The sequence below is a fragment of the Sinocyclocheilus grahami genome, unplaced genomic scaffold (assembly GCF_001515645.1).
Source record: "Sinocyclocheilus grahami isolate Dianchi unplaced genomic scaffold, SAMN03320097.WGS_v1.1 scaffold173.1, whole genome shotgun sequence".
NCBI classification, from domain to species: domain Eukaryota; kingdom Metazoa; phylum Chordata; class Actinopteri; order Cypriniformes; family Cyprinidae; genus Sinocyclocheilus; species Sinocyclocheilus grahami.
Window position 1 is genome coordinate 1,210,808 of NW_015505352.1, and position 27,910 is coordinate 1,238,717.

The following is a 27,910-nucleotide window of genomic DNA, read 5'->3' on the forward strand; positions in this document are numbered from 1 at the left end:
GCAAAATACATACCTTGAATGAACCACAAATCTCTTCAGATAAAAACATCTGCCAGATGTGTAGCTGTAAATCTTGCATTTTTCAAAGGTGACTTAAGGCCCGTTCACACTAAGGACTGTGGCTTTTCAAGTTTTAATAATTGTTCTAATTATGAGAATATAAATGTCCACACTACAGTAAGAACAATAACAATACATTAGAGTGATATCACTGGAATCACTTAGTCACAGAATAATTTTTTTGTAGCTGATGAACAAAAATGTTACAAGCCCATCAGAGTCTACCTGACTACCTGAAAAAAATTAATGCTCGAGGAGGAAAAAACACAAAAAAGCAAGATGAAATTCTGTAAATCAATGCAATTTTTTATAACAGTATAACAGACAATTTACATAAAATGCATATCAGTTGTCACTCTATATCCTAATAATGTCTTATCAGGATTATTTGAAATGCTTAGTTTTATGACAAAGTATAGTTTAATTATTAGGGCAAAACAATGCAATATAATGACTGTCAGAGATTCACAAATAAACATTCCTCAAAAGCCTGATGTATCATATTTGATACATTTTTATACATCAGTTTTATTGACAAGATTTTTTCTAAAAAAATCTCTTTTCTAAAAAAATTAGGCCAGTCTATGGATAAAGTAAACCTAAGCTGCTTCAGTCCAGTAAATGTTTGTCTTGAAAGATTACTAACGACATAGAAGTAATGTTTATAAAAAAAAATCAGCAAGATTATGTAGATTGAGTTTTACAGAGTTTAAGCTGTTCATATGCTATCCAATATCACCAGCTAAATGATATCTTATAGTGTGCCTAATAACTGAGCTCAGTGCATCAGACTTTCCTAAACACAGATATGCCGAATAATGTAGTCGTGTGAAGGTATCTCACCCATACTCATACAATCAAATGTCAGACAACCAAAAAACTGCCACTTTCATTCTGGTACTTGTTGCTTATGCACCAAACACTGTTAGCAGACCTTTAATTATATGTACATATTGAAACACCACCCAAAAAACACTATAAAGGACATTAAAGGTGGCATTATATTCAGTCAAAACAGTAGCATGAAATTATGTAAGAGGTATTATCAAAAACATATGTCCACTACTACAGACAAAATGTTGAGGGTCTCGGGAAGCTCTGATGGAAATCGCGACAGGGGAGGAGAAGGGAGAGGCAGGGAAGACGTCGATGCTTGACTGGGCTGCAGGGGGCATCCTCAACCGCACGAAGAAAATCCACCCAATGCCCGTCCTCCTCTCACACACACGCCATAGCGTAGAGAAGAGAAAGAGAGAGAGGAGTTCTAGTCTTTCCTGCTTCCATATCCATCAGGTCTCAGCCACTCAAGTCAGATCAGAGGGAAGAAATCACACGAGCTGCTCCTCCTCGGTCTTCGCGTGGTTTCGCGGGGATTTGACCGTACCGACGCGAGACGGATGTGCCGACGAAAGCGCCTGCCCTGAAGTTGGATACCGAAAACTGAGCGAAAGGTTTACTCTAGTCCCTTGAAGAGGAGCGCGGAGACGAGAGCGCGAGCCCCGTGTTTTGCTGTGTTCGGAGCACCATGAAGCTCCCGTGCTGGCTGGCGCTGGCGCTGCTGCTGCTGGCGCAGACTGCCCTGGTGAGAATGACACTCTATTGTGATCTATTGTTACGAGAGGGCGATTTACCGCCGGTCACACGCGCTCACAACATGCCCAACGTTCACATTCGGGATTATGTTCGTGTGTGCTTGCTGTAATCTTTATGAGAGAGTGTGAATTGTAAGGTCATTAATTAGGCGACGGTAGCCGTGTGCTGCTTGCTCGGTTGTAAATCTTGGACGCGACCCACATTCTCTCTGCTGACCGCAGACAGCGCGTCTCTGGCGGCCTGGGGAGCGCTGCGAGTGGGCTGGAGAAAGCTCTGAGCTGGGACCTACTATGAGCCAGCCACAGCGGTGCGGATTTCTCCTGGGCACCTTTGCCTTGTTTAGCCATTTTGGGCTGGATGCGGGTAGGTAGGTGGGTGTGTGTTGTGGGTCAGGGTCGCTTGTCTGATTACATTGGCGTGAAGAAGCTTGGTGTCTGGATAAACTATAATTAACGCGCCGCATCTAATTAGGGTTTAATTGCAAGCCCTTTGTCCCTCGTGTTTGCCTGTCGGTGGTCCCTCCACACGCACTGTTCTCTTTGTGGTCAGGAGTGGTCGGTGGGCTTCAGACATGGTCGCTATAATGGGTTGTCGCGCTGTCGCCGTTCGGCGGGTGATTTTGGCCGGAGATGGCCGGAGGTGGGTGAGCGGGGTGTGGAGGGGCGGCAGGCTGCTGGGGGATGACGTCATTGTCCTTCGCGGCGCGCGAGAGCGGAACCCAGATTCAGAAGGAAGTCGAATTCATTCACGTTTGTGCGCGCGAGGAAATGCATTATGATGAAATCCTTTAAGAAAATTAAAACCGAGCTCTCAGTTCAGTATTTACTACGGATGCTATGATTTTTTGTTACTGAGCACTTGTGTTGAGTCCAAAGCCATTCTTTTAAACAACTGACTGGCAATGATAAAATGCTGGTGGTCGCAAACACTACAGAATGCAACAGTGCCCCGTCCACTTTTTTAGTGGCTTGATTAAAGAAGTATTTTTCCTATAGGGATATTTTAAAAAGCTCTGTTTATGCCATTAACTAAACCAACCAGCTACAAGGTGAATTACAACATTACAAACTTTGATATGAGGCAAGAAGTAGTGACAAATACTGTACTGACTGGCTTTAATAATCAAATTAGAAATACAAACTTTTGATTTAAAGTTTTTGACTTTATATACATTAGGAGAATGTTGCACTCTATTGAAGTAGCTAAGGAATAGATGCTTTCTTATAGTCGACCATAATTGTTAAATGGTTGCCTGAAATAAACTTTTTTTTTTTTTTTGCCCACAGTAGTTTATGAATGCTCCGTTTTACAGGCATTTTTATTTTTCCAATCTAGATATAAAAGATAACTCACCATATATGTAAACAAACATGCAAAGACTTTTAAATGGGCTGAAATGACATTCTTTGCCCTCATGACCTTGAAACTTGAACTTCGATCTCATTTGGTCCACTTCAGTTTAAGTGTCAACTGACTTTCCTTTTTTTTTTTTCTTTTTTTTTTTTTGGAAAACCAGGTTATACAGAGTCCTTAAGTTAGCAACAAACAAGTGAACCTGCATTGTTTTCGTTCACTTTAAGAGAATCACAATGACTATGTTTACATGGACATCAGTAATCTAATTATTTACCTTATTCTAAATAAGCCAATATTATGATTATGGTGTGAGTTGCTTTTAGAATATTCCTTTTATGTTCGTGTTTTACATGTTATAGTACATAGTTGGATTAATGGCACACGCATTACGTCCCCACGTGATGTCATCCGACATCCCCTCCGTAATTTCATGTATAAACATAGTTTGTCTTCATGATGATGCCATGTACAGTTTTGGGTGTTTCATTTGTAATTTTATGAAAGCTTCAAGTGCAGATCATTATTTGTACGTGCATACAGACAATGGCGTTTTTGAAGCTCTTTTATTTGCCAGCAAATGGTTGAGCACTGCCGTGTGTGTATCCTGTTGCAAAATGCGGCGAAAAGTCCTACACGACGGTAATAATGTGATTAAGGTGTTTACATGTCTATACTGCACTTCAGTAATGCGACTAAAATAGGAATACTCCACATGTCTTAATTAGATTTCTGTTTACTTCGAATATGACTTTAGTCGGATTAAGGTTATCAAAAATCTGTTTACATGGTAGATTCTTAATCAGAGTATTGTTTAATCGTGTTAAAATCTGATTATTTTTGTCCATGTAAACGTACTCGGTGTAGATTTGAAGCAAAATTTACTCCGAGCACCTCCTGAAATGGTCGTTTTGCACATTTACATAAAATTTGTGGAATCTGCATTAAGGCCAGTGAAGATCCGGACAAACAGCAGAATTAGACATTAGGCACACTAACAGCTTTTGTCTATTCATGAAGATAAAATTAAATGTGGTTCTTCAAGTGTGTCTTTGCACCTAAGCAACCGCTTTTCTTGTTAAGTGTTAAACTGAGATGTCATACAAGTCGCAGTGGGCTGGCTGATGAGTGAGTTTACACGCTACTGTGCAAAAATACCCAAATTTAGCTGGTGGCATGTTTATTTCATACCCATCTTGCCCACTCAAAATGAATCCACACACTTGTAGTATAGTGCATGATTGGTCGAGTTGTTGTGGCCACTTCAAACGGAAGTCTCATGTGGATCAGGTCAGTGGTGTCATATCCTTTCAGGCTTTGTGCGCCAGAGATGGAGTTTAATTTAGATCTGGGAATTGAGCTAATGGACCAGATCCACTCCTGAAAGTTGTGCGTGTATGTGTGTGTTTTAAAGGATCATGTTGGACTCCTGGGTTCAGCACTGAATCAGTGTTTTGTGCTGTAGATGACAAAGACAACCATAGAGAGGGAGGGAGATAAGGAGGAGGGAATGAGAGAAAATGAGTGGAGCGGAATGTGTGAAGCAATTTGACACAGGAAGTTTCTGCTGCTGACTTTCTCACTTAGCTGTATAAAGATCTCGCTTACAGACTCACAAGAGCTAGACAGTGTTTTAAAGTTTTGATTTGGACATGCCTTGCTCAAAGTCTGTGTGGCCTGTGAGGAGGATTAGCATTGCTTGGGAGAATAAACCAATATGGGATTGGAGCCAAAGTGTTTGGTTTATACAACATAGTGAAAATTTAAATTTTGTCATCATTTAATCACCCTTGTGTCATTCCAAACATGTATGATTTTCTGCTGCAGAACAGAAAGGAAGATGTTTGGGAGAATTTTTCAGCTGTTTTTGTCCAAACAATGCAAGTCAAAAGAGTCCAAAACAACATTAGACCCCACTGACTTTCATTGTATGAACAAAAAATACAGAGACATTTTTCAAAATATCTCCTTTTGTGATCCATAGAAGGAAGTCATGCAAATTAAGAACATTTCTCAGGAGTTTTAAAATTGTCACAAATGAGACGATCATTGGCATACAGTAAAGGCAGCATTTCAGTAGGTGGTTTCCAGTTGCTGAATAATCTGAGTGCCCGTGCATATGGCTGCGTCTCTTGGCAGGTGGGTGTTAACAGCCCCGGCGACCCAGAACCCTGCTGAGATAATGACCCTACAGTCTGAAAGTCAACTTCCGTCCCGTTTGAAGTGATCAGAGGTGTTCGTTGGGGCGGGCCTCTGACCTTCAACATAACGGGGAGGGATTTCAGCAAAAACAGTCGGTAGTTGTGACACACCTGACTAAAATTCAGTTGCACGACAAGGATCGTTTGGTTTTGGAAGAATTCCATGAGAAATGTTTCACTTCATTTTGAAATCTATTCACACACACTTTTGGTTTCTTGGAAATCTGATCACAGTGTGACACACAGATTTTCAGGAATTGTAAAACAAGATTTTTTTGTTTCTCTCAAGAGACAAATGTGATCCTCACTTAATCTCAGTAGTAAATGTTAACATACACATTAAATTTCAGCTGGTACTAAAGCAATAATTTGTCTAAAACAATTACATGTCACTTAAACACTTTAGTCTGAGTCAAATTTCTCCACTACAGGTATCTAGGTCTGTTAGTCTAATAATGTAATTGTAGCTCAGTACTGTCCAGCATGTAAACATGTTAATCAGACTACAGTTTGTTCACAGACTCCGAAATCCCAAACCCCAATGTAGCTCGATTACAATTTTGTCATGTAAATGTAGTTTGTCAATTGTGATATTTAAAAAAATGTCAGATGTCATTCTCACAGAACTCGTTTTTCAGTTGCATTTTGCTTTTATCATGCTACATAAACATACATGCACTAGGCAAACGTGTTTGACTGTGGTGATCGTGTCTCATGTCTTGACATGCAGTTCAAAGTAGTTTGACTTTTAATAAACGTGTCTCTAGATCTCGTTTTTTCCTAAATCCACTGCCCCGCATTTCCCTGTTTTAAATGCAAAATTGTAATCTATGTGAACAGCCTCATATGTTGCTTTTTTTCCTACATAAAAAGCATCTAATAAAGCTTGTCAGTTCTGTATAACAAGTTCTGCATATAAATTTGAATGATGAATTTGTTCCTATTTTGGCAAAGGATGTTCTCAGACACTTCTATTTAAAGCGAGTCCAAATGTTTAACATCTGACCACTCTAAATTTCTCTAAGCAAATATCAGTCCTAGCCACACTCTGGCAACAAACACTGTGGTAATTCCATGTTGACATAATAAGCGCATTTCCCAAGGCTTCCAACTGACACCTAGTCTCACTAAAGAAAAGAAAACATTATCGGATCCACCAAATGGCACTGTGTTCTGGTGTGAAAGCCTTTAATTTAGAGGTGTCAGCCAAGGAGATTCACCTTATCAGCCCACCTGCTTCACATAAACTAAATCAGCCACATCACGCTCACCTCCCTTTGACCTCCTCACATCCATCAGCCGCCTCCTGCCCGATAACCTGAAGATGATGGATGCGGGTAGGTGAAATCTGGGTCAAATCATTGCCAATGCAAGAGTGTCGTTCATTCATTCAGTTGGAAAAAAACACTTGTGAATTCATCTGAAGGAATGCAATTGAGGTTTTTGTGACGTGTTGATTACCACAAATAATAATTTTGTCTTGTCTTTTGCTTTCTTTGAAAAAAAGCTGAAATCTGTTGCAGTGAGGTGCTCTCAAAGGAAGTGAATAGCGCTGATCTGTACATTGAAAAAACAGGAAAGCCACAAGGCGTAAACAACGTGACTGTTAACATAATTTTAGTGTGGAAAAAATTGCTTCCTAACCTCTTCTGTGTAAAAGTTTACTGAATATAAAACCTAAAAGCTTAAAATGACCATAAAATGACTTCCAGCTCAACAAACTTTTCAGCTTTACAGCTCGAATAATACATACGTTTTACAGATGTAAAACTATAAGCTTCACATTTCTGCTTTTAAATCCTCCAAAAATGAACCCCATTTACTTTCCTTGAAAATGCATCACTATAACCTTGATTCCTGCTTTTTAAGCTTATTTGGTTTTAAAATCAGTTTTGCTATATATGCGGCATACATGAAATAGTAACATGCATACAGAAAAAAAAAAACCTACATACAATTTACAGCTCGAATAATACATACGTTTTACAGATGTAAAACTATAAGCTTCACATTTCTGCTTTTAAATCCTCCAAAAATGAACCCCATTTACTTTCCTTGAAAATGCATCACTATAACCTTGATTCCTGCTTTTTAAGCTTATTTGGTTTTAAAATCAGTTTTGCTATATATGCTGAAATAGTGAAATAGTAACATGCATACAGAAAAAAAAAAACCTACATACAATTGCCTAAACCTTATTTATTTATATATATATATATATATATATATATATATATATATATACAGTGTATGTATACACACTCTATATACGAGGATAGAAATATGTATAATGACATGGGTATTGCAAGGTAAACATTAGACCTATGGAGATTCCCCATAAACCACATAAAGAGTGTAAAGATTTCAGCTTTTTTTTAAAGAAAAATAGGGGCGAGTCAAAATTATTTCTTGTGGTAATCAACATTATGCTGGCAATGATTGGATCTCATTCTGTTGTTCACCCATATCGAACCTGGAATCTTCCTTTCACACCTTGACCTGTGAGGCAGTAGGAAGAACATGCTGTCATTGAATATTACAAGCTATGATGCTGTACTGTAGAAACCCATTTTAGGACCAGAGCTCGTATAGCCACGCAAAGAGAAAAGAGAGAGGGATGAATTGCTGAGAGAGGTGGAAACAAAAAGCGGGAGGGAGAAAGGTGGGGACTATCAGGGCTCGTTGCTCTTTCCCATGAGACTGTGTTCCTCTACCTGTTCTCCACAGTGTCACCATGACAACAGCAGAGCACATCTCCGTCACTGCCATATCTCTGGTCTCTCCCTTCTCATTCTGTCATTCACCCTTTTCTCTTTCCCTGCTTGCTCTTTTTCATTCTGTCTCTCGGTCTCTCTCTCTCTCTCGGTCTCCCTCGCTAATTAAGATGCGGCTCCGGCAGTCTGGTGGGGGAGGGGAAATCACTCCATACCTGAGAGAGACTGGCTAGGAGGAAAGGGACACATAAACTATATTTTACAGTCAGATGTGTGGGCATTGGTGCGTTTATAACGGGCTGGAGTGTAATGTTTTTTTTTATGGGTGTGGTTTTAGATGTGTAAATGTCCGTTGCGATCGGTATCTCAGAAAAAGCCACAGCATGATTGAATGTCTTACCCGCTCAAAAATGACGAGTGCTTTTCTGTCCCAAATTTCTGTGTGCTTGCGTGCGCCATGCTATAATAAGAGAGCATTGGTAGGAGGCGTTCCAAAACCACAAGGAGTTTTAAGATCCCTCACCAAGCCGCTCTATAAATATGAATACAGCTATTGTAGCCAAACAGGACAGCCCTTGCCCGGAGAAAACGTGTTTATGCGCATGTGTCCTTCCTTTTCCTCCTACTCCTCCTTCCCTGTCTGTTTGTTTGTTCTGCAGATGTTCTCGTGGCCTCTTGCTTGGGGAAGGGGTTGGGGTAGTGACGCGTTTCCGTGGAGATCCACGAGGATAATTGGGTTAACGAGAGAATGGGGGCATGGCCGTGTGCTCCGGGGACTTCTGGAATGTCGTTAACTTTCCAGTAGCAGGGTGGGGCGAGGTGAGCGCCAGACGAGCGTCTATAGAATGTTAAAAACAGCCCTGGAGTTAATTGGGAATGAGGAATATTTAGATAACGCTGGCGAAGCGTGTCAGATGCGATGTGCAGGCCATTAATCAACAAGATTTGCGTTTATTATAAAGACAAATGATGAACCGCGTTAAAGTAAGTGCTTTCATTCATTTGAGAGCACGCATTCATGTGTTTAATGAGATGGCTTTGTGAAAAAATATAGCATTTGTTTACATACACGTTTACATTTAGGCAGTTAGCAGATGCTTTTAATCCAAAGCGGCTTACGGATGAGGAACATCGCAAGCGTTTTACCATTCAACTGACAACATTATCTGTAGCTGCACACAAAATTTGTGAGACCATCACTCCAGAAAGTGTTATCACAGTGAAAATGACGTCAGTTAATAAATGAGTCCAGTGAAGGCATGACCTCATCTGTTCAATCTTAATTAACCGACAGAAGCTTCAAGTGAAAAAAGTGAAGAAAAAAAAAACAGTGTAGAGCACAGGATTTGTGTCGCGTCCAGACCACAAAACTGATGAGAGCGGCTCGGTTGGAAAGGCAGTGACGGGATTTAAAACTTTCTGAAAGCGTGCAGCTTATGTTTGCATCTCTGTGAGTTACCGTGAAAAAATGCAAAGCATACACAAGACAAATGAGTCCTGAAAATTTAAGAGAGTCGTTTCAGAATGCTTTTATCACACTCGTTTATAACCAAAACATGATACCGTTCACATGTTGGGACAGTACAATTTGGGGGGGCAAAAATCTGTTTTTATTCAGTAAGGATGGAATAAATTGATCAAAAGTGACAGTAAAGACATTTATAATGTTACAAATGTTTTCTATTTCAAATAAATGCTGACATTGATAATGTTGTTGAGCACCAAATCAGCATATTAGAATGATTTCTGAAGACTGGAGTAATGACTGCTGAAAATTCAGCTTTGCAATCACAGGAATAAATTACATTTAAATATATTCTAACAGAAAACAGTTGTTTTGAAATGTAATAACTATATTTTTTATCAAATAAATGCTTGGTGAGCATAAGAGACATTCAAAAAATGTTACTGGCCAACTTTTAAATGGTAGCGCATGTGTGAACTAAACCATATTTAGCTTCAAAACGGGACTGATAACTGTATTCAGCTGCTGTGTGAACCTAACCTATATGCATGTGGTTTTTCTGAAGGGATTTCCTGGCGAGAGGGACTTTACATTATTTAGTAGTCAGTCCCCATGGTGGATGACACAAAATGGAGTGGGAACTGCAGATATACAGTGGTAGAGCATTGCGTTGGCAGCGCAAAAGGTCGTGGGTTCGATTCCCAGGGAACACACATACTGGTAAAAAATTTATAGCCTGAATGCACTGTAAGTCACTTGGGATAAAAGCGTCTGCTAAATGCTTAAATTATTATTAAAACTGTATTAGCGACTCTTGCAATTTAGCTAATTTAAATAGTTCAAAATTCTGCTTTGAAGTATTTATCCATATCATCATAGTCAGTCTGAATGAATGATTCTTTAGGGGGTTTTAGTTCCAGTGGATTTATGTTAAATAATATGACTCTGCATAGCCGAACTGACGCCAAACATTGAGATAATAGTTTTAAAATATTTATTATTCACACACACTTTATTTTAGGGATTTGTTTATACCAGTAAAAACTCCCAGATAAGAGCCGAAGAAAAAAATGAGCCTGCAGCCAAAAGACAAAAATGTGTGTGAAAGCACATGCATAAAGTAAACTGTCTGCGCACATCTTTGAGGATTTAACACTGTGCACCGCTTAATCCATTTGCATTTTCTTTGTTTCTCAGCCTGCATGCGCAAACATGTGCACAAAAGGTCATCCTCACCTTCACTATAACCTCTACTAAAGCTTAATCACTCAACAGTTGCCCGTTTTTGAAGCTCAAAGAGTCGTTTGAGTGACGGAGCTAAAAGCTTTGTGCACATTGATGTGCAAATTAACACACCGTCTTTGCAACTCAATAACCAGAACATCTTCCTACAGTAGGTGCTGTCAAAGACAATAGAATACAAAGGGACTTTGGTGCAGTTGAGAGGCTCGTCGAATCTAAATTCAGGCTTGTTACTCTGATCAAATCTTTACTAGAAGATGTATTCCAGCAGCTCAGTAATAAAGATGTTGTACTAAAATGTCAGATTGAAAAACTAAGGACATTATTTAGACTATTATTGTAGCAAAGCATACAAATTTTTTTTTAGTTCTGCCCATTTAGTAGTTATTAGAGTTTTATCCATTTAACGTTTTATTTGTAACGTTAAAATCACCAAAACTTTTTTTTTTTAGCTATTTGTCTGAAACAAGATGGCACATTCTTTTAAACATATAGCCCTTCAATTTCCATTAGCTGTGACCGTGGCCTGCATACAAATATTATTAATTTCAGTACCAATCTTTAGTCAAAAGATGTGCAATGACTTCTCAATGCATACTGCAGTACAAGATGATGTAATTCACAGCATTATTGCACACTTTATTGAACAACCAGTGTAGGTTGTTTTTGTGATGGGAGAGAGAATGCTATACTTTGTATTTATCCATCAGATTTAGACAAAAACAAGCATAATAATCTTTACCACTGACGTGATTGTGAAGTTGTTTTAAAAAATGTGATAATGTCAGAATGTTGGCTGAAGAGATTCTGCGCTGCTCAGCCAGACTCTGAGTATTTGATAAGAGGGATCTGGCACACACACACACACACACACAGCTGATGAAATGCAGACTTCTGTCAAGTGTGGAGAATGACTAAGAGAGAGACCCTGTAAATAACAGATCTTTCAGTTCTGCAGAAGAACTGTAATATTACACAAATGAATGGCGGAGATATAAAAATAAACATTTTAAACAGTTTTTCTTCTTTTTGAAATTAAATTAATAGTGTATGCACGTCTCCATTATGCGTGTAAAGGAAGATTGACACGTCTTTTATTCCCATTGAACACAAAGGATGTAATTTTCATTATTTAAGGTATATTGCTTTGATTTTGCAAGTCACTAATGACAATTCACGCTATTTTCTAAATGTATGTTATTGATAATATTGTGTGCGATTAATCCATGCTTATACTTACATTTTTACAATTTGTTGAGACAAAATAAGAATTTATATTTTTGGGTCAACAGCCCGATTAATGGCTGATCTTGTCTCAGTGGTCTGACTGCAGAAGGCCACGGCCTGAATCATCAACAATCTGCTGGATGTCAGCTTCACTACAGATATAATGGAGTTGATGGATTCTGACTCAAACGTGATGTCAAGGCTCACGCTAGCACCTCCCCCATCGTTTGGCCTCCAAATCAAGGGCTTAGGCCAAGATCAGTGCTACGCTGTCATTGCCACAAACACTGAATGATAGTACAGCTGATATTGCCATGACTGTAGCTAAACGAAGGTCCTCTGGCTGTCACCGCCTTACTGTCAGTGGAATAAATGTGTCAGTAAAGTTCATTTATAGAGCACAGTTAAAATGACCAAAGTGCTGACCAGCAATATAACATTAAAAACTTCCAGTGCCACGGCAAAAAAGAAGGAAGCCTATAATTAAAATGTTTTTAGGGTTAACTTGTGCTCATATTTGATTGTAGAGGGCTTATTAAAACCACTGAACTGATCCAGCCAGGAATAGTGTTACAGGAACAGAAACAGGAACCATAACATAAAAGTCTAGAGATGGCACAGTGGCAGATGTAGACATTTACATGAAACCTTATGTCCAGATCTGATATTTGACACATCCACTTTTTTGTTGACTTGAGTTAAGAGTCAGTAAGATTTTAGTTTTGTTTCTGCATAACGTCTCTCATGCTTACCAAAGCTGGATTTATTTGATAAAAAAAACAGTAAACTTGTGAAATATTTACAATAACTGTTTCATAGTTTATATAAATTTTATTTAAAAATGTAATTTAGATGGCAAAGCTGTATTTCCAGCAGCCGTTACTCCAGGCTTCAGAGTCACATGATCCTTCAGATATCATTCAAATATGCTGATTTACTGCTCAAGAAACCTTTATTATTATCAAAGCTGAAAACAGTTGTGCTGCTTAATATTTTTGTTGAAACTGTGATTTTTATGACGGGGTTTTTTTCAGGATTCTTTTATGAATAGACAGTTCAAATGAACAGTTTTCATTTATTACAGAAATCTTGTATAACATAAATATCTTTACTATCACTTTAGAGCAGGGTTCCTCAAATCTTGCCCTGGAGGGCCAATGCGCTGCAGAGTTTAGCTCCAACCCTGATCAAACTCACCTACCTGTGATTTTCTAATGATCCTGAAGACATTGATTAGCTTGCTCAGGTGTGTTTGATTAGGGTTAGAGCTAAACTGTGCTGGAAAGTGGATCCTGTGGGCCAGATTTGAGGATCCCTGCTTTAGAGCAATTTAATGCATTATTAAGTTCTATTAAACAAAAAAAGGTAGTGTAGATAGTCAAAAAAGCCGCATACTGGCAGATTATCTATATGTATGTTTATACAGTATATTGTCACATAAATGCTCATGCCGTGTCAGCATCTAATTTATATGAATAAATGGATGTCACAGTCTCTCAGAATATCACAGCTATTTGTGAGTAATTGCAATTACCTAAGGTATGATTATACTTTGACATGTCAGTAATAAGAGCAGCTGTGTTTGGAGAAATGTGACTGTCAAGCTGAGTGCAGACAGTGTTTCCCGCGTAGTGATTTTCAGTATAACCCCAGATAAACTTTCCAGCGGGAACAAATGGATGCATGCTAAATTCTCAATGAAGACATGCTGCAAACGTGTTAAATAGCTGCCTGTTATTTCATGCATTTGCAAAAGCAGGTGGAGTGTGAAAGCGAGAGAGGGAGACGGATGGAGAAGACCGGAATCAGCTGCCTCAGTCAATCTATTTTTCTCTCCATTCCTTCCTGCTAATCTCCTCACTTATCATGTTGTGCATGGAAAGTGATATTGATCGATATGAGTTAAGTGAGATACGCGTCCGCTTGGGCAGATGTGCTGGAAAGCAGATTACGCTGCTGCTAGTCCACAAGTGTAGGGATGAAAGATTACAGCAGAATCACCTGCTGGAGGTAGAGCAGACTGACACACAGACTGAGAAGGAGAGAAAGTTAAACACAGTCACTAAAGAGCTTTGTGGGATGGTACACAGAATGGGATCGTCGACACAACCTAGTCAACCGATTACAGAGAGAGAGAAATGTCACTACAGCAGAGCTCCAGTCTGGGGCTAAAATGGTTGCTTAAATCGGACTTGGAAAAAATGGTTTTGGGTGAATCAGGATCATATGAGCAAGTTCCTTTTAATGAATCAGTTGAATTTTTTTGTTCGACTCACTGAACCACTGAGTCATTTTAAGTCAATTCTGATTAAAACTGAAAAGAGATTTATTGTTAAGGTCCGTTCACACTAATAATGATAACTATAACAATAACTATATCAGCATTCTGTTTATAATAAGAGCATGCTACAGTTATGACGTCTGCCTCTTGAAATGCTCAAGATTTTTAAAGCAGGATGGATTCTAACACGCTGTAAGTGTTTTTATTGTTCTTCAGCTGGAAAAAATGTGCTGAAAGTGATTTCAATGATATCGTTCCTCTGTGCCATTATCATTATGGTTGGACTATGCAAATGATTTTTAAAACCATATCTTTATCGTTATCATTATAGTTATCATCTTTGGTGAGAACGGGCCATTAGTCTTTTCTCTTTAGTTTTGCGAGGCTTGCTAATTACCGACATATTCACACAAGTTTTGTTGCAATAAATGGTATTTGAATGTTTTGTTTCACGGGTCACTTAGTCTAGAGGCCTGTATGTGGAGAGTGAGATAACGTTGAGAAAAACCAGTCCACTGCTTTCGTAATCGCATTCGCTGTATATTTGCACTCCTTTAACTACACACATTCCATATGCTCCACTTTTATCTTTTGGTGTGGAAAAGGAAGGAGCGTGTGACGGGAAACTGCGTTCTTGCTTTAACCTGATGTTTTTAATGGGCGATAATAACCCTGAGATGAATTCTGGTCAGATGAGTCTCATTCTGAAGCAAATGTGACTTTCATTTATAATGCACATGCACAGACACGCACATCACATGATGGTTGAGTAGAGGTTATTGATGTGGGCTGGCAACCAAAAGCTCACGGATTCTGAAATGGAGCGTGGGACAGATGCCCTGTCATTACTGTGACCTTAAGTAAGACTTGTAACCTCAAGTTACTCGTGCAGGATAGTCCCTGCAATTATTGTACTGTATGTCACTAAATGACATGTAACATAATCTTTGGTGGTGTAACAACTGGATTTGAATGACATCCACTTCTTTTTTTTTTTTTCTCTTTCCACATTGCAAAATCATTGTATGCCATGTATATAAACAACATATACATACCATTTATATTTTGGGGTTGGCAAGAATTTTTTCTTATGCTCACCAAGGCTGCAAATGTTTATTCGCTTTGTGTTTTCTGTTCTTAAACCACTCTCCCTCGAGGAAACTTAAAGGAAGCATATGTCTCAAGATCATTTGGCTATCATAAGCTCTCTTCTCGGGCCACTCGGGGTACAGCTGCGCTTACCTGCAGTTGTGAATGCAGTGATGGACTGCTATCTTTCCTCAGTCGACTGGTGTTTGAATTTCATGTGATTCCTCGTTGTGGTGGTGATATTATGATATATCAGTTTCACTGATTCATGTAATCAAAAGTAATTCCATTTTGTAAGATCATTTAGTTCAATCATTTTGAGTAATTTCAAACTTCGTGATGCAGACAACGACATTCTGTGATCAAATACAATCAATTTGTTAATGCACTCCACAGCTCCACCCAGTGCATTTAGTTATAACTGACTTAGTTCGCATGTTTAGGATTTATAACGGATTCCTGCATTTACGGCAAGCAGAGCAACACAGAGAAAAAATTGAATAGTATTTTTATTTTTTGAGAATAATGAAATAATAATTACAGAGTAATGCATTATTGCTGAATAAAAATATTTTTTATATAAAAAAAAAAAAAAAACCTTTCAGATCCCAAACTTTTGACTAGTAGATCCATCTGCTTCACTTAATCTATAAATTCATAGAGGAACAGGAAATGCCTACCAACCCTGTACACGCATGGAATACAATGCAGTGTTTATCTCAGAAATAAAAGATACAAAACAGTCACTTGGGCGGAACCTTTTATAAAGGCACTAATACGTACTTTTAAAGTATTAATAGGCCTATGTACCATTTAGTGGTACATTTTTAATATGCAGCTTTTAGCTCTTGTACCTAAGGGTACCGCCCCAGTGACAGTTTTGTACCTTTTTTTTCTTTAGGTGTCCACGTGACCGTTTCCATTGCTTACTTGTGTGTTTGAATGTTTACTTTTGAGAACAAAACTCCATCTGTTAATTTCACTCACCTTTAAAGACATGTTGAGCCATTAACTGATTGTAGCAGGACAAAGTTTAACTTTATGTAAAAAACAAAACAAAACCGATATAATATTGTGTCCTAAATGATGATCTCATTACATAAAATGCACAATCCTTCATTGGTGAGTGTGATTCTGTAGTGGGGGTAGATGCTATTAAATACTTGACAGTGGACCAGATTTCCAGAGTGTTTCTCATCCACTTCTGTACTCAAGTCAGGTATGCTGTTACTGAGCAACAACTCTCCATAATAGTCCAGAATTGCTCCTATTGCACTTTCAGCGACTGCTATTCTAGAAAACCTGCAGTCGCTCTTATTCCCTCGGTTCTATGTACCTTCTCCTCCTTTTTATTTGTGCAGCAAAATTGAGATTGTCCCCAAAGATATGGGAAATGAGGATCTCCGGGCACATACAGAAGTGCAAACACACACACTGAGAACAGTAGAGGATTCTGGGAATGGGGGAGGACTGTTCATAATCACAAAGACTGGCCACACACACTCGCCCTTACATGCACACCCACATACTCACAAAGGCAAGCCATTCCCTAGCCCCTGGCTGCATTTTTCAGCTCCTTTGAAAAGTTTCTTAGACACACAAGAGAAGTTATGATCCACAGGAAGCCCCATCTGCTTGCGAGGAGAAAGAATTCATTCACCCAGACACACACGGACACACAAATACACGCACAATACCGTCCTGTAAACTTCACAAGCACTGCATTCTCGAATCACTTGATCTGCACTTTTGAGTTTATTACAAGTCTGTGTGACAGCGGTCATGTTACGCACATGCTGTTGCGAGTTAACCCTGTTTTACCCTGTTATCCCAGACAGCAGTGATTCCGGGTGTTTTAGGCTGGCTGTCATGTGGGAAGAGCGGTCATGACTCGGATAATATACCATGAAAGTGTTTCCATGGCAACTTCTCAGCAGAAAGCTTTCCAGACACTTTCCCCACATAACACTTGGAAAACCCAAGCCAAAACTGCCTTAACTGCTCATCCAATCTAGCAAATCGTTTATTACGAAGTTGAGATTTCTCTTCTAACACAGAAGCCACTGTTTTAGGTTTGAGTAAAAAAAAAGACTCTTACAAGCAGCATGAATTAAAAATGTTATGCATTTGTTTACTTTAATAAACATTTTTATTGTGAACAATCATTTTTACATTTTTAAATTTTCTTTTTAAAATTTATTCTTTCTCTCTCTTTCAAATTTCTATAAAAATATAAATAAATATTTTTAACAATAGTTAATTAAATTTAAAAAGTGTTATTCATGTTCTTGTATACATTTATGTAATTGATTTATAAGCTTAAAAAAATTATTTTTCCTTTTTTCAACCCCTCCCCTCCAAACACCTGTCACTTTTAACAACCCAGTTATTTCCAGATCGATTAAATATAGCTCCACCCTACAATTGTTTCTCTTTTAATATCCTTTTTTAATTTAAAATGTCACATTAATGAAGTAAAGAGGGTTGATGATTTCAAATTTAGTCATTTAGTTTTGTAAAATGTATAATAATTTGGTTATGTGCCAGGCTTTGTTGATTAAACCAGGGATAGTTTTTGTCACAGCATCATAAATGCTTAATACTTGTATGCTTTGGAGGAGCTCTTATACTGACACACACGGCGTCTTACCCATATGGGCATCCGACATGGTCTTAATCCCGTGGGATTATGGGATCACTTGCTGGTTGGATTAAGGATTGTCCTACAGAAACAGCTGTCCACTTCATACACGTATATAACATGCATTTCAAGAGACAAAGTTTAAACTTGAGGGTCAGATGTTTTATAGGTGGAGGTGCTGTAATGCATTTGTTTTTTTGGTATTTATATTTAATTGGCACATGTAGATGTGCATTCAGATATTTGTGTGTCTAACTCTGTGGTAATCAGGTCATCACCTAGTGACCAAGTCACCTCTTAACTTTACTTACACAGTGATCTTTCACACGCTTTCTCTATCTGAAGTCATACTCGCAGCTGTTCCTCTGGAAAGAAGCCAGTACAGAAAAACATCAAATTTGTCAGAGAAAGAGAGGACAATACATATATACATTTCTATGCATTATAGCTGCACAATTATTCAAATACATAATCAAAATTGTGTTTATGCCTGCCACTGTAAATACAATTTAACCACTGATTTCTAGTCGTGTCCTCTTTTGGAAGGCCAAACAAAGTAGTTTGGCTTTCACAACGAAACACTCAGCATCTTCACGACATGGCGGCAGCAGCAACAATACTACAGCGAGAATAAAAGCTACGCCGCCTTTCTTTGCGTGAACATTTGGGTGGCGTTATGCAAATCTTCCCACATTGTGACGTAGGTATGTGGGGGCGTGTTAGAACAAGCCGTTTTAGGTAGGCGTGGCTGACTCTTAACTTTTATAAAGAATATCTCTTTGGATTTGAGACTTTAGTCTTTGCAACTTTACAGATCTTCTTTATGCACCAAGAGCTAGTAACACTCCAAAGAGAAAGGAAAAATTGCATCATATGACCCCTTTAAATTTCAATTACTGCATTCCATTATAAATATATTATAGTTATTCAAAGAAGTATTTTGGAAAATAATTTTTATGCTGCAAAGAGAATTTTGATTTACACGTACCCATTGCCTATGATTAAAAATCATAATTACAATATCAAAGAAAACTGATAATTCATAATCGTGCAGCCTTACAGTGTATTTTTTTCGTCATTATGTGCCGCCAGACGGATGGATGTTATATTTACATTTGACTCTAAAAAGCTTTTTTACCCACACCCCCTCTCTATCTGTACGCACACACACACCCACACACACAAACTGTTTGTGAAAGAACCCTTGCTGTGCGAGCCAATTCTACCCCTTAATCATATCGTAGACCAAATTACACCACAAACCAACCCCACCATTACAGGGGAGGATACAGACATCCACAAACACACAATCTATCCCAATATGCATACTGGCTTAGTCTTGCATCTTGAGCACCAGGTTTTGCAGAGACATATGTGATTTGGAAAGGAGATCCGGTGCATCTGCAGCATGTATTTCTGAGTGTTGTACAGGTTGGAGAGGAAATCACATTAGACCTGATTGCATTTAGTGAATGGCCTGTGGTTAATAGCAGTTCAGATTGAGGCACAGTGGGATCTGATTCCCTGGTGTTCACATGCACTTTGAGCTTAAAAAAAGATCAGCACAAATCCATAGCACTATTTAGAGCTGGTTTAGTTGATAAAATGGCTAGAATAGTAACGAAATGCTTCAGATTAATAGTATGTGTTTGGCACTAGAGAGGGTGATATAGTCACAATAGTCACAAAAATTTGCCGGTAATATAACATTATGCATCATGAATATTGTGGTGATTTAAATGTGCTTTTTATCAGGCTATTATAATACCCTAAAAAGGTCCTTCCTTGTCTCACAACTATATTTGAATATGAGAGCATTAAGACAGAGATACGTTTCTGGTATAAACTTGATGTGTTTCAAACTGTTTGTTTGCCTCAAAATGGTAATGGAAATATGTGTTTGTTAATATATTTACATATTTTAATAAAAACTGTTTTTTTTTTAAAGAAAGTAATACTTTTATTCAGGAAAGACACTGACCAAAAGTGACAGTAAAGACATTTATAATGTTACAAAAGATTAAGATTTCATATAAATGCTTTTTTTTCACTTTCTTTTCATCAAAGAATCTTTAGTTTCTACAAAATATTAAGCAGCACAATATTGATAATAATAAATATTTATTGAGCACCAAATCAACATATTAGAATGATTTCTAAAGGATCATGTGATACTGAAGACTGGAGTAATGGCTGCTGAAAATATAGCTTTGCCATCACAGGAATAAATTGCATTTTAAAATACAGAAATACAAAACATTGTAATCGTGTTTACAGTATTTTAATCAGTTTCACTTTTTTATTGCATTTTTGATCAGTAACCCAGCCTTGCTGAGCATAAGTGACTTCTTTCCAAAAACATTAAAGAAAATCTTAGCGATTTAATGTTATAGATACATATTATATATAAATTAAGCTTTAGCGTTAGTTCTGGCAGGTCACGTGAGTCAAGCTTGCATCAGCTGATTCTCAGCTGATCACATCTACCTATAGGAATACGACACCTATCGCGGCATTTCTATATAAGCTGTATTCAGTAATATTCAGCAGCTTTTCAGCTTGCTTCGGAGCAAATTACCCTCCTCCATCCCCAGCTCCACCTTTCGCCACAGTCAGGACTTAGCTTTCTGATATTCCTTGCTAATCAGACTATTTTATCTTGAATAAAGTGTTACACTTAAATATCATTGAGTACATTAATGATATCTGCCTTGTTCTGTTCTGTTAACCCTGGTGGGGTTATTATTGCTGCTCTCCCTGCTCATTCATGACAGGCTGCATGGATGGGCAGGGAGGTTTTTTGCCCAGAACAGAACCATACCGCCAAACCAAACTTTATGCTAAGTATCTATCATTTTGACGATAGTGGTCCTGACAGAATATGTATTTATTTGTATGTATATATTTAAATTATTGCAGTGTATTGTTAAACGTGCATATAAATAAAAATTATTAAATATAGTAAAGAGCTGAAAAAATAGCATGGAAAATAAAATAAAAAAACAAAATAGTATCATAGTGTGTGTGTGTGTGTGTGTATATGTGTGTGTGGTTATATATATGTGTGTATACATGTATATATGTATATGTGATTAGTGAATCACACATGGTTACAATGCAAAACATAAAGGCACATAAATATAGGCTATATTATATGCATATGTAATTAGACCAGATACAGAACTGGGCACAGTTATAATAGTGTGTCTGTTTGTGTATGATGCTCTTAAGTTTAAGTGCATGCTGATTACTGACAGCATTTTGGGGCCAGTCTGTGTGTTTATGGGGGATTACTGGGAGGGCATGGGATCGGTTTATGGGTCTGAGTATTTATGGGGTGTTGCTGGGATGGAGACCAACCAATCATGAGAGCGGGGGGGAAGGAAAGCAACCACAAGAGTAAAGAACGATTCAGAAGAGGGGGTAGTGCTTTTACGCCAATGGTTTGGTGTTACGTAATGTTGTTTTTGAAAGCGTCACTCTAAGCATGTTGGCTGCTGACTAGTGACTATACTTACATTCAATATTTTTAAAGGACATTTGTTGCCAGAAACAGCCTCTAAACTTTTATGTTTGATGGGAACTGCTAATTTGTTTAGAATTTATTTTACTAGGGTTTTTGTGTATTTGATGACACAAGTCACAGTTTTCTCACTTTGGGTCTGAGGACAGTCGAGAGCTCTTTTTCTGCTGAATTTTCATCCCTATTTAAGAAATTGGGTTAAAGGCAAGTGTTGCCCCTAGCAACAGGCCTCTCGACGAAACGGCTCCCCACGCTAGACCCCTTCGCACTTACACATGAACACACACACCGTTAATCTGATATTGGTTTTGAAACAATGTACTGCTAAATCATTCCACTTCTGGTGGATTTGCACAAATGTTTCTGACTTCTTTTTCTCTTTTTTTAAAGGCACAGCATCGCAGATCTCGACCAAGCGATGATGAGAGTTCTGGAGATGGATTTTACGACGATGAGGACTTATTCTCTGGATCTGGCTCTGGCTGTGAGTTTGATTTGTGATGTGTTTGTGTATGTGTCACTTTAGCATGTCTGTGACGTGTGAGTGTGAATCACTCATTACGAGGTCACAGCTGCCTTGTTTAAAAGTCCAGCCCGGGCTTCCAATCCCCTCACCAGCTGGTATAATTCTCACAACTCAACGCCTTATCCCCCTCTTCATCTCTTGCTCTGTCTCACTTTGCTCTCTCTCTCTCTCTCTCTCTCTCTCTCTCTCTCAGCCCCTCTGTCTCACATTCCTCCCACAACTTCATACATTTATTTTAGCCTCTGCTAACCGATGCCCACAGACTGACCGTAAAAAACGCCCTTCTTTTCTTGTAAATAAAGAGCACTTCTTCATATAGTTGCATGTGAATGTGTGTGTGTGTGTGTGTCTTTGTGAGTGATCATCTGATCCTCAGTAATCAGATTACTGTAAATAAGATCACTTAATCAGCAGGAATCTGGGTGTGGACGGCCAATATCCGCTAGTGCTTGGGTGTTTCTTTAGAGCACTTTTGGCCCTGTGGTCGTTTAGAAAATAAACTCTCTTCAAACACACTTTTCACACATTATTTAATTTGACCGCTAACATTATTGAACAGGAGACATAAATATCTCACGAGACTTCTGTGATTTTGTTAAAATTCATTTTGTTGAATTTCCACCACAATGTCATTTCCATCACGTCTCAAGTGATGTACTGTTTAATACAAATCTGAGGTGGACATGTCATTTTAAATGGACTAAAATGGAATAAACAGCTAATTTTCATACATTTAATAGTCTTTTTGCAAAGTTTTTGCAATTGATTGAAAAATCAACAATATAGATAATGTAAAACAAAATGTAAAAAGGGTAACATTGACCTCTTTTCCATTACACTAACAACTTGTGGTAAAAATGACATCACAACTTGTAATAATTCTGTAGGTGTAAAAATTAATTATATAAATGTTAATCACTAAACATTGAAGTCGTTTCTGATCATTTTAGTACGTTTAGATTATCGTAGTTTTTAATATATATTTATTGTTATGATGGCCTTTCATAATTTTTAAGCATCAAGGACAAGGATAAACAATAAAATCTATTCCTAAAGCATTTGAAACATAAGACAGCAAAAAATAAAGGTGAAGTTTCTAAGACAATATTAATGTGGCCTTCATTTAATAAAAAGAAGAAACATCTGTTATCTGTTGAAATCAGTTAGTTTTAATAAAAATCAACCCTTGGGACATAAGAATGCCTGTAGGTAAAGAACCACTGTCTATGTGTGTGCGCTTTATCAGCAGAGTTTGTGTGTTGTAGTGGCGCTTGCTTTGTTCTTTGTTTCTAGTGTGTGTGTGCATGTGTATTTCTTACCAAGGTTATTGATATTTTATTCATGTGTTGCCATGGGGATGTTCACATTCCTGGGCTGACCAATCCAAAGGTTGCTTTGAAGCCTTGCAGACGCTTTTGCTAGGTATCATATGACACATTAACACGGTCTAAAATGGCTGTGAGTATTGATCTCCTTCACCCTGTCTCACCGTGTTTTCATTGCTCTTTCTCTACGCCTCCAGTTCCAGATATAGACGTTAGTCCAACTTCAGCAGGTGTGGCGGTCACAACAGAAGAGGCCCTCCCAATTTCTACCACACAGGCCACTGGCCCCGCCCCCTCGGCCTCCCCCGCCGCCGAGCCAAGTAGCCCACCTCCACCTGAGGTGGAAGGCGAGAGTGGCTTGGGACAAGATGTAGACAGCGACCGCAAATTGGAGATGGAGCTTGAGGAGGAGGAAATGAGAAGGGCGAAGGAACAGGATAGAGAACAGGAATCTGAGATCGTAATAAGGTTGGGTGCTGATAAAGTGCAAGACGGAGAGGAGGAACAAGAGAGATCGAAAGCTACGGTTGCCCCCCGGCTGACTGATGTTCCTCTAGTGTTCGTAGACTCATCCACCACTCTGGGTGAGACTACAGTGGCCACTAGTGACCCGGAGGACCTCGCCACCACAGAAGAAGAGGAGGATCTATACATTACTACAGAAACCATCATGTTAGAGCCATCAAGCACACCGGAGACGACAACAGATGACATCACAACCACTGAGGTCATCCCAACCACCATTGCGTCCACCACTGCTAAGCCAACCAGACCACGTCCTGCTCTGACCACTCCGAGCACCGCCCCCATACGACCCCGGAAACCACACACTACCCCCAGTAGAGCCGCCCCAACTGAGAGCAGCACTCGTTCAGTGATGACCACAACACAGGTTAGATAGTCCTCAGTATACATAAATAAATTAAAAAAAACAATATTACATGTAAGGATGCACCGATATGAAAACTCTGTCCAATACAGCTAAGCCAGTAATGAAAGTCTGTCTGTCTATCTATCTAGTTCTAACTAATACAGATATGCTGACAATCATTTTAAACAAATGGCAGATATAAAAAATTAGTTATTCGATATGTCTTAAATGAATTAAATACATACATAAATAAACAAATTAACAAAATAAATAATATTCCAAGAGATCCACCAGTATGAAAATTCCAGCCAATACTGAGCAAGTAATTATTTTTAATAAATGGTAGATATTAAAATCTTAATTAATTTAAGAATGATCTCATCTTTAATTAAACATAAAACACTAAAAATTAAAATCTTAAAATGCTTCAAGTTAATTTAGGCAGCACAACAAAATCTACAAACAGGATATTTATTTTAAGACTTGTTAAAGATTACATTTATTTATAAGTATTATTTGAATATTACAGTATTGTTAAATTATTATTAGATGAGCATTAGATGTGAGCAAAGGCAATCTAACTGTTAAAATAGTGGAAATGCACAGGTAAATATAAATTGTCGACAGGTATATGTGCATTTAAAAAAAAAAAATCTTGCCACATTGGCCAATAACCAGTATGGTGCCAATATAATGTGCATCCCTAATCCCATTATTGCTTTTGACATGAATGATTTGCTCTGTAAGTATTCTCGTATTCCCTTTGGGATCAAAAGCAATCACCCCAAAAGGTTTTTGGACATTTATGACAAAAAAAAAGAACAAAGTATGAGTGGCATTATTTGCTGTGTCATTTGTGAATTAATTCCATTGATTTAGTATGTGCATACTGCATCAAAACCACACTTTCATCAGATGATTTATCAGACATCTTTGCTAATTCTACTCTCAAAAAACAAGTTTATAATATATTAATACCAAGAACTTCTACAGAAAAGTCGGTCAGCAGTTTTCCTCTGTTTCTCTGGAAATGTTCTTTTCCGCTATACATGATCTGTTGTGCAATTTTGAAGGGGCATCATTTTTCCTTTCTTTTTTTATTCCTCATTTAGACACAAACACCAGATGAAACTGTTAATAATGAAGTTGCAGGACCAAGTCCAAGTGGTGATATTGAAATCCGCGAGAATGAAGGTCGCCAAGGCAACGAGGTCAGGAGAGGCAAAGGGGAGCCTGGCGCGGCAGGAGAACCAGACTTGACTGGTAACACAGTAGATGCTGCTGGAAGCTCAGCCGCTCAACTTCCACAGAAGAACATCCTTGAGAGGAAGGAAGTTTTGATAGGTGAGGGATGCCTGACACATTCAAACCTACTCCCACAACCCAGTTCAGTCTTTCCTGTTTTTTTGGCTTCGGTCTTTAAACCTGTCTGTCTATTTGTCTTGTATATATTTTTTATTTTTGTACTTGTTTTTGTCTGTCTCCCTGTTGCTTATAAGATTAATAGACCACACTGAACTGAAAATCCTATTGCGGAAAAACTTTATGGCATTATTGTACAGCTTAACATATACACTACTGTTTGAAAGTTTGTGATATATATATATATATATATATATATATATATATATTTGAAAGAAGTCTCTTATGTGCACTAAGATAAATAGTAAAGTAGCATAGTAAAAATATAAGTTGTGAAATATTATTATAATTTAAAATAACCATTTTTATTTTAATATATTTTAAAATGTTATTTATTCCTGTGATGGCAAAGCTGAATAAAGGTCATCATTTATTTAAAATAGAAATATTTTGTAACATTAAATGACTTTACTGCCACTTTTAACAATTCAATGCATCCTCGCTGAATAAAAGTATTAATTTCTTTGAGAAAAGAAAAACATCTTTTTCCACCATCTGACCCCAAACATTTGAACGGTAATAGATATTGTGTTCAAGGTTCAAGCATGAACTAGCATTTCACAAAAGCTAGTCATTAGTTGTTAGCAATATTATTAGTAGGAGTATTATGTTTGGAGTAACAGTTGTTTAAAGAACAGTTCACCCAAAAATTATTTATATTTTTGCTGTCCTATCCTTTTAACAAAAGCTTGCTCTTATGATCTCAAGCAATAGCCTCCAGTGGACTTTATTTTAGCTCTCTGAGGAGAACACGGTCTTCTGCTCTTTGTCTTTTTTCCTTGTTCACGTTCACCTTCTCTGTTTGTTTTGCTGCCTCTCTGTCTCCATCTTCCCTCTCGTCTCTCTGTGTCATCTGATATGCTGTCTCTCTCTCCTCAGCCATTCTGATTGGAGGACTGTTTGCCTTTGTATTTGCAGACTTCCTGGTCATAGGTAAAGATGTAGGAGTCGCAGGCTATAGCGTGAAATTAGTTGGATTTTAGCTCGTTTTTTGCATTTTTGATTTTCGCAGATAAGCTTTAGTTTAGAGAGACTCAAAACTCTCCCTGCCTTGATTAAATGTGTTTTATGTTTGTTTGTCGGTGTCTTTATTTCTCTGTCTTTTCATTGGTTTGGTTTTTATCATGCAGTGTGTTTGGTTCAAAAACATCAATGAAACTGAAATCAGCTGTCTCCTTCAGAAGAGTTCATTTGTAGTTGTGCTTATTGTTGGCATTGCATCCCATAAATTATGACTGATTTTCAGCATAATGAGAGGGGGGTCAATGTCATAATTTATTTATTGTCCTATTGATTTGTTTAAAAATATATTAAAATTTCAGTTTATACATGCAATGCCTGAATTCCTTAACATGTTTTTACATTTTTCAATTAAATTTTAAAACAAATGTTTACATTTCTGAAATAAACTTGTATTGTATTCATTTATAAAAATATTTGTATAAGTTATAAAATGTAATCTGTTATTATTTCTTAGGAAATTGGAAAAATATTATACTTTTTTATAATACTTTTGTTAAAATATTATAAATAGCCATTTATTATTATTTTCACCCCCAAAACCATATGAAAAGATAGGACTTGATTTTAAAAAAAAAAATGTAATTCATTTTTTTTTTCATTGACATTTGCACATTTATGGATGGTGGGAGAGAACATAATTGTTGTTGAAGTGTTCATAATGATTTGAATTTGAAATGCTGTAATTAATCAATGTCTCTTGTTATTTCTCCAGCGGTGATTGTCGGAGGTGTAGTCGGAGCACTCTTCGCAGCATTCCTCGTAATGTTACTCATCTACCGGATGAAAAAGAAAGATGAAGGCAGCTATACATTGGAGGAGCCTAAACAAGCCACTGTCACCTACCAGAAACCGGACAAGCAGGAAGAATTCTACGCCTAACATCCATACGTTCATCCTCGTTCATCTCTCCAACCTTGTCCCGTCTCTATCTGACCCCCCCTTTCTTCTTTTCATCTCACCCCTTTTCCTTTGATCCCTTTCTTCCCTCATTTCCCCATGAGAGCGCCTCTCATTCCACAGACTCGGAACTTTCTTTTCCAAAAAAAAAAAAAATACAACTGAAAAAGATCAATGTAGAAAACAATGGAATTGTCGTGGGTGGGGCTTGGGTGGGGGCGGTGCCAGAGAGGGTGGGACATGAGTCTACACATACACAGAGAAGAAAAAAACTTTTTTAAGAACATGTTATTATTGATATGTTTAGGATCGTTGTTCTATGAAATTATGACCTGAATCTTTTTTTGTAAAGACACTGCGTTTCAGATGTGTTTCCTGCACAATATTATGGGAGCAAAAAAAAAAAAACAGCATGAAAAATGAGGGAGAAGAAAAGAACACTGTTGGGGTCATGGAG

At 37.9% G+C, this 27,910-nt stretch overlaps 1 protein-coding gene across 1 annotated transcript; it reads left to right on the top strand.

Annotated features, from left to right (window-relative positions):
* Positions 1–779: 779 nt before the first annotated feature.
* LOC107593566 (syndecan-3-like) lies at positions 780–27,867 on the top strand. The gene is made up of 5 exons (XM_016283337.1): positions 780–1,642; positions 21,780–21,873; positions 23,438–24,132; positions 25,224–25,455; positions 27,269–27,867. The coding sequence occupies exons 1-5, from the start codon at positions 1,586–1,588 to the stop codon at positions 27,433–27,435; spliced, it is 1,245 nt and encodes a 414-aa protein (XP_016138823.1). The 5' UTR covers positions 780–1,585; the 3' UTR covers positions 27,436–27,867.
* Positions 27,868–27,910: the final 43 nt, after the last annotated feature.

Excerpts from the sequence above, each read along its gene's own strand:
- LOC107593566 (XM_016283337.1), top strand. The coding sequence starts at position 1,586 with ATGAAGCTCCCGTGCTGGCTGGCGCTGGCGCTGCTGCTGCTGGCGCAG. Across the intron at positions 1,643-21,779 it reads TGCTGGCGCAGACTGCCCTG|GCACAGCATCGCAGATCTCG; the intron begins GTGAGAATGACA and ends CTTTTTTTAAAG. Across the intron at positions 25,456-27,268 it reads GAGGAAGGAAGTTTTGATAG|CGGTGATTGTCGGAGGTGTA; the intron begins GTGAGGGATGCC and ends TTATTTCTCCAG.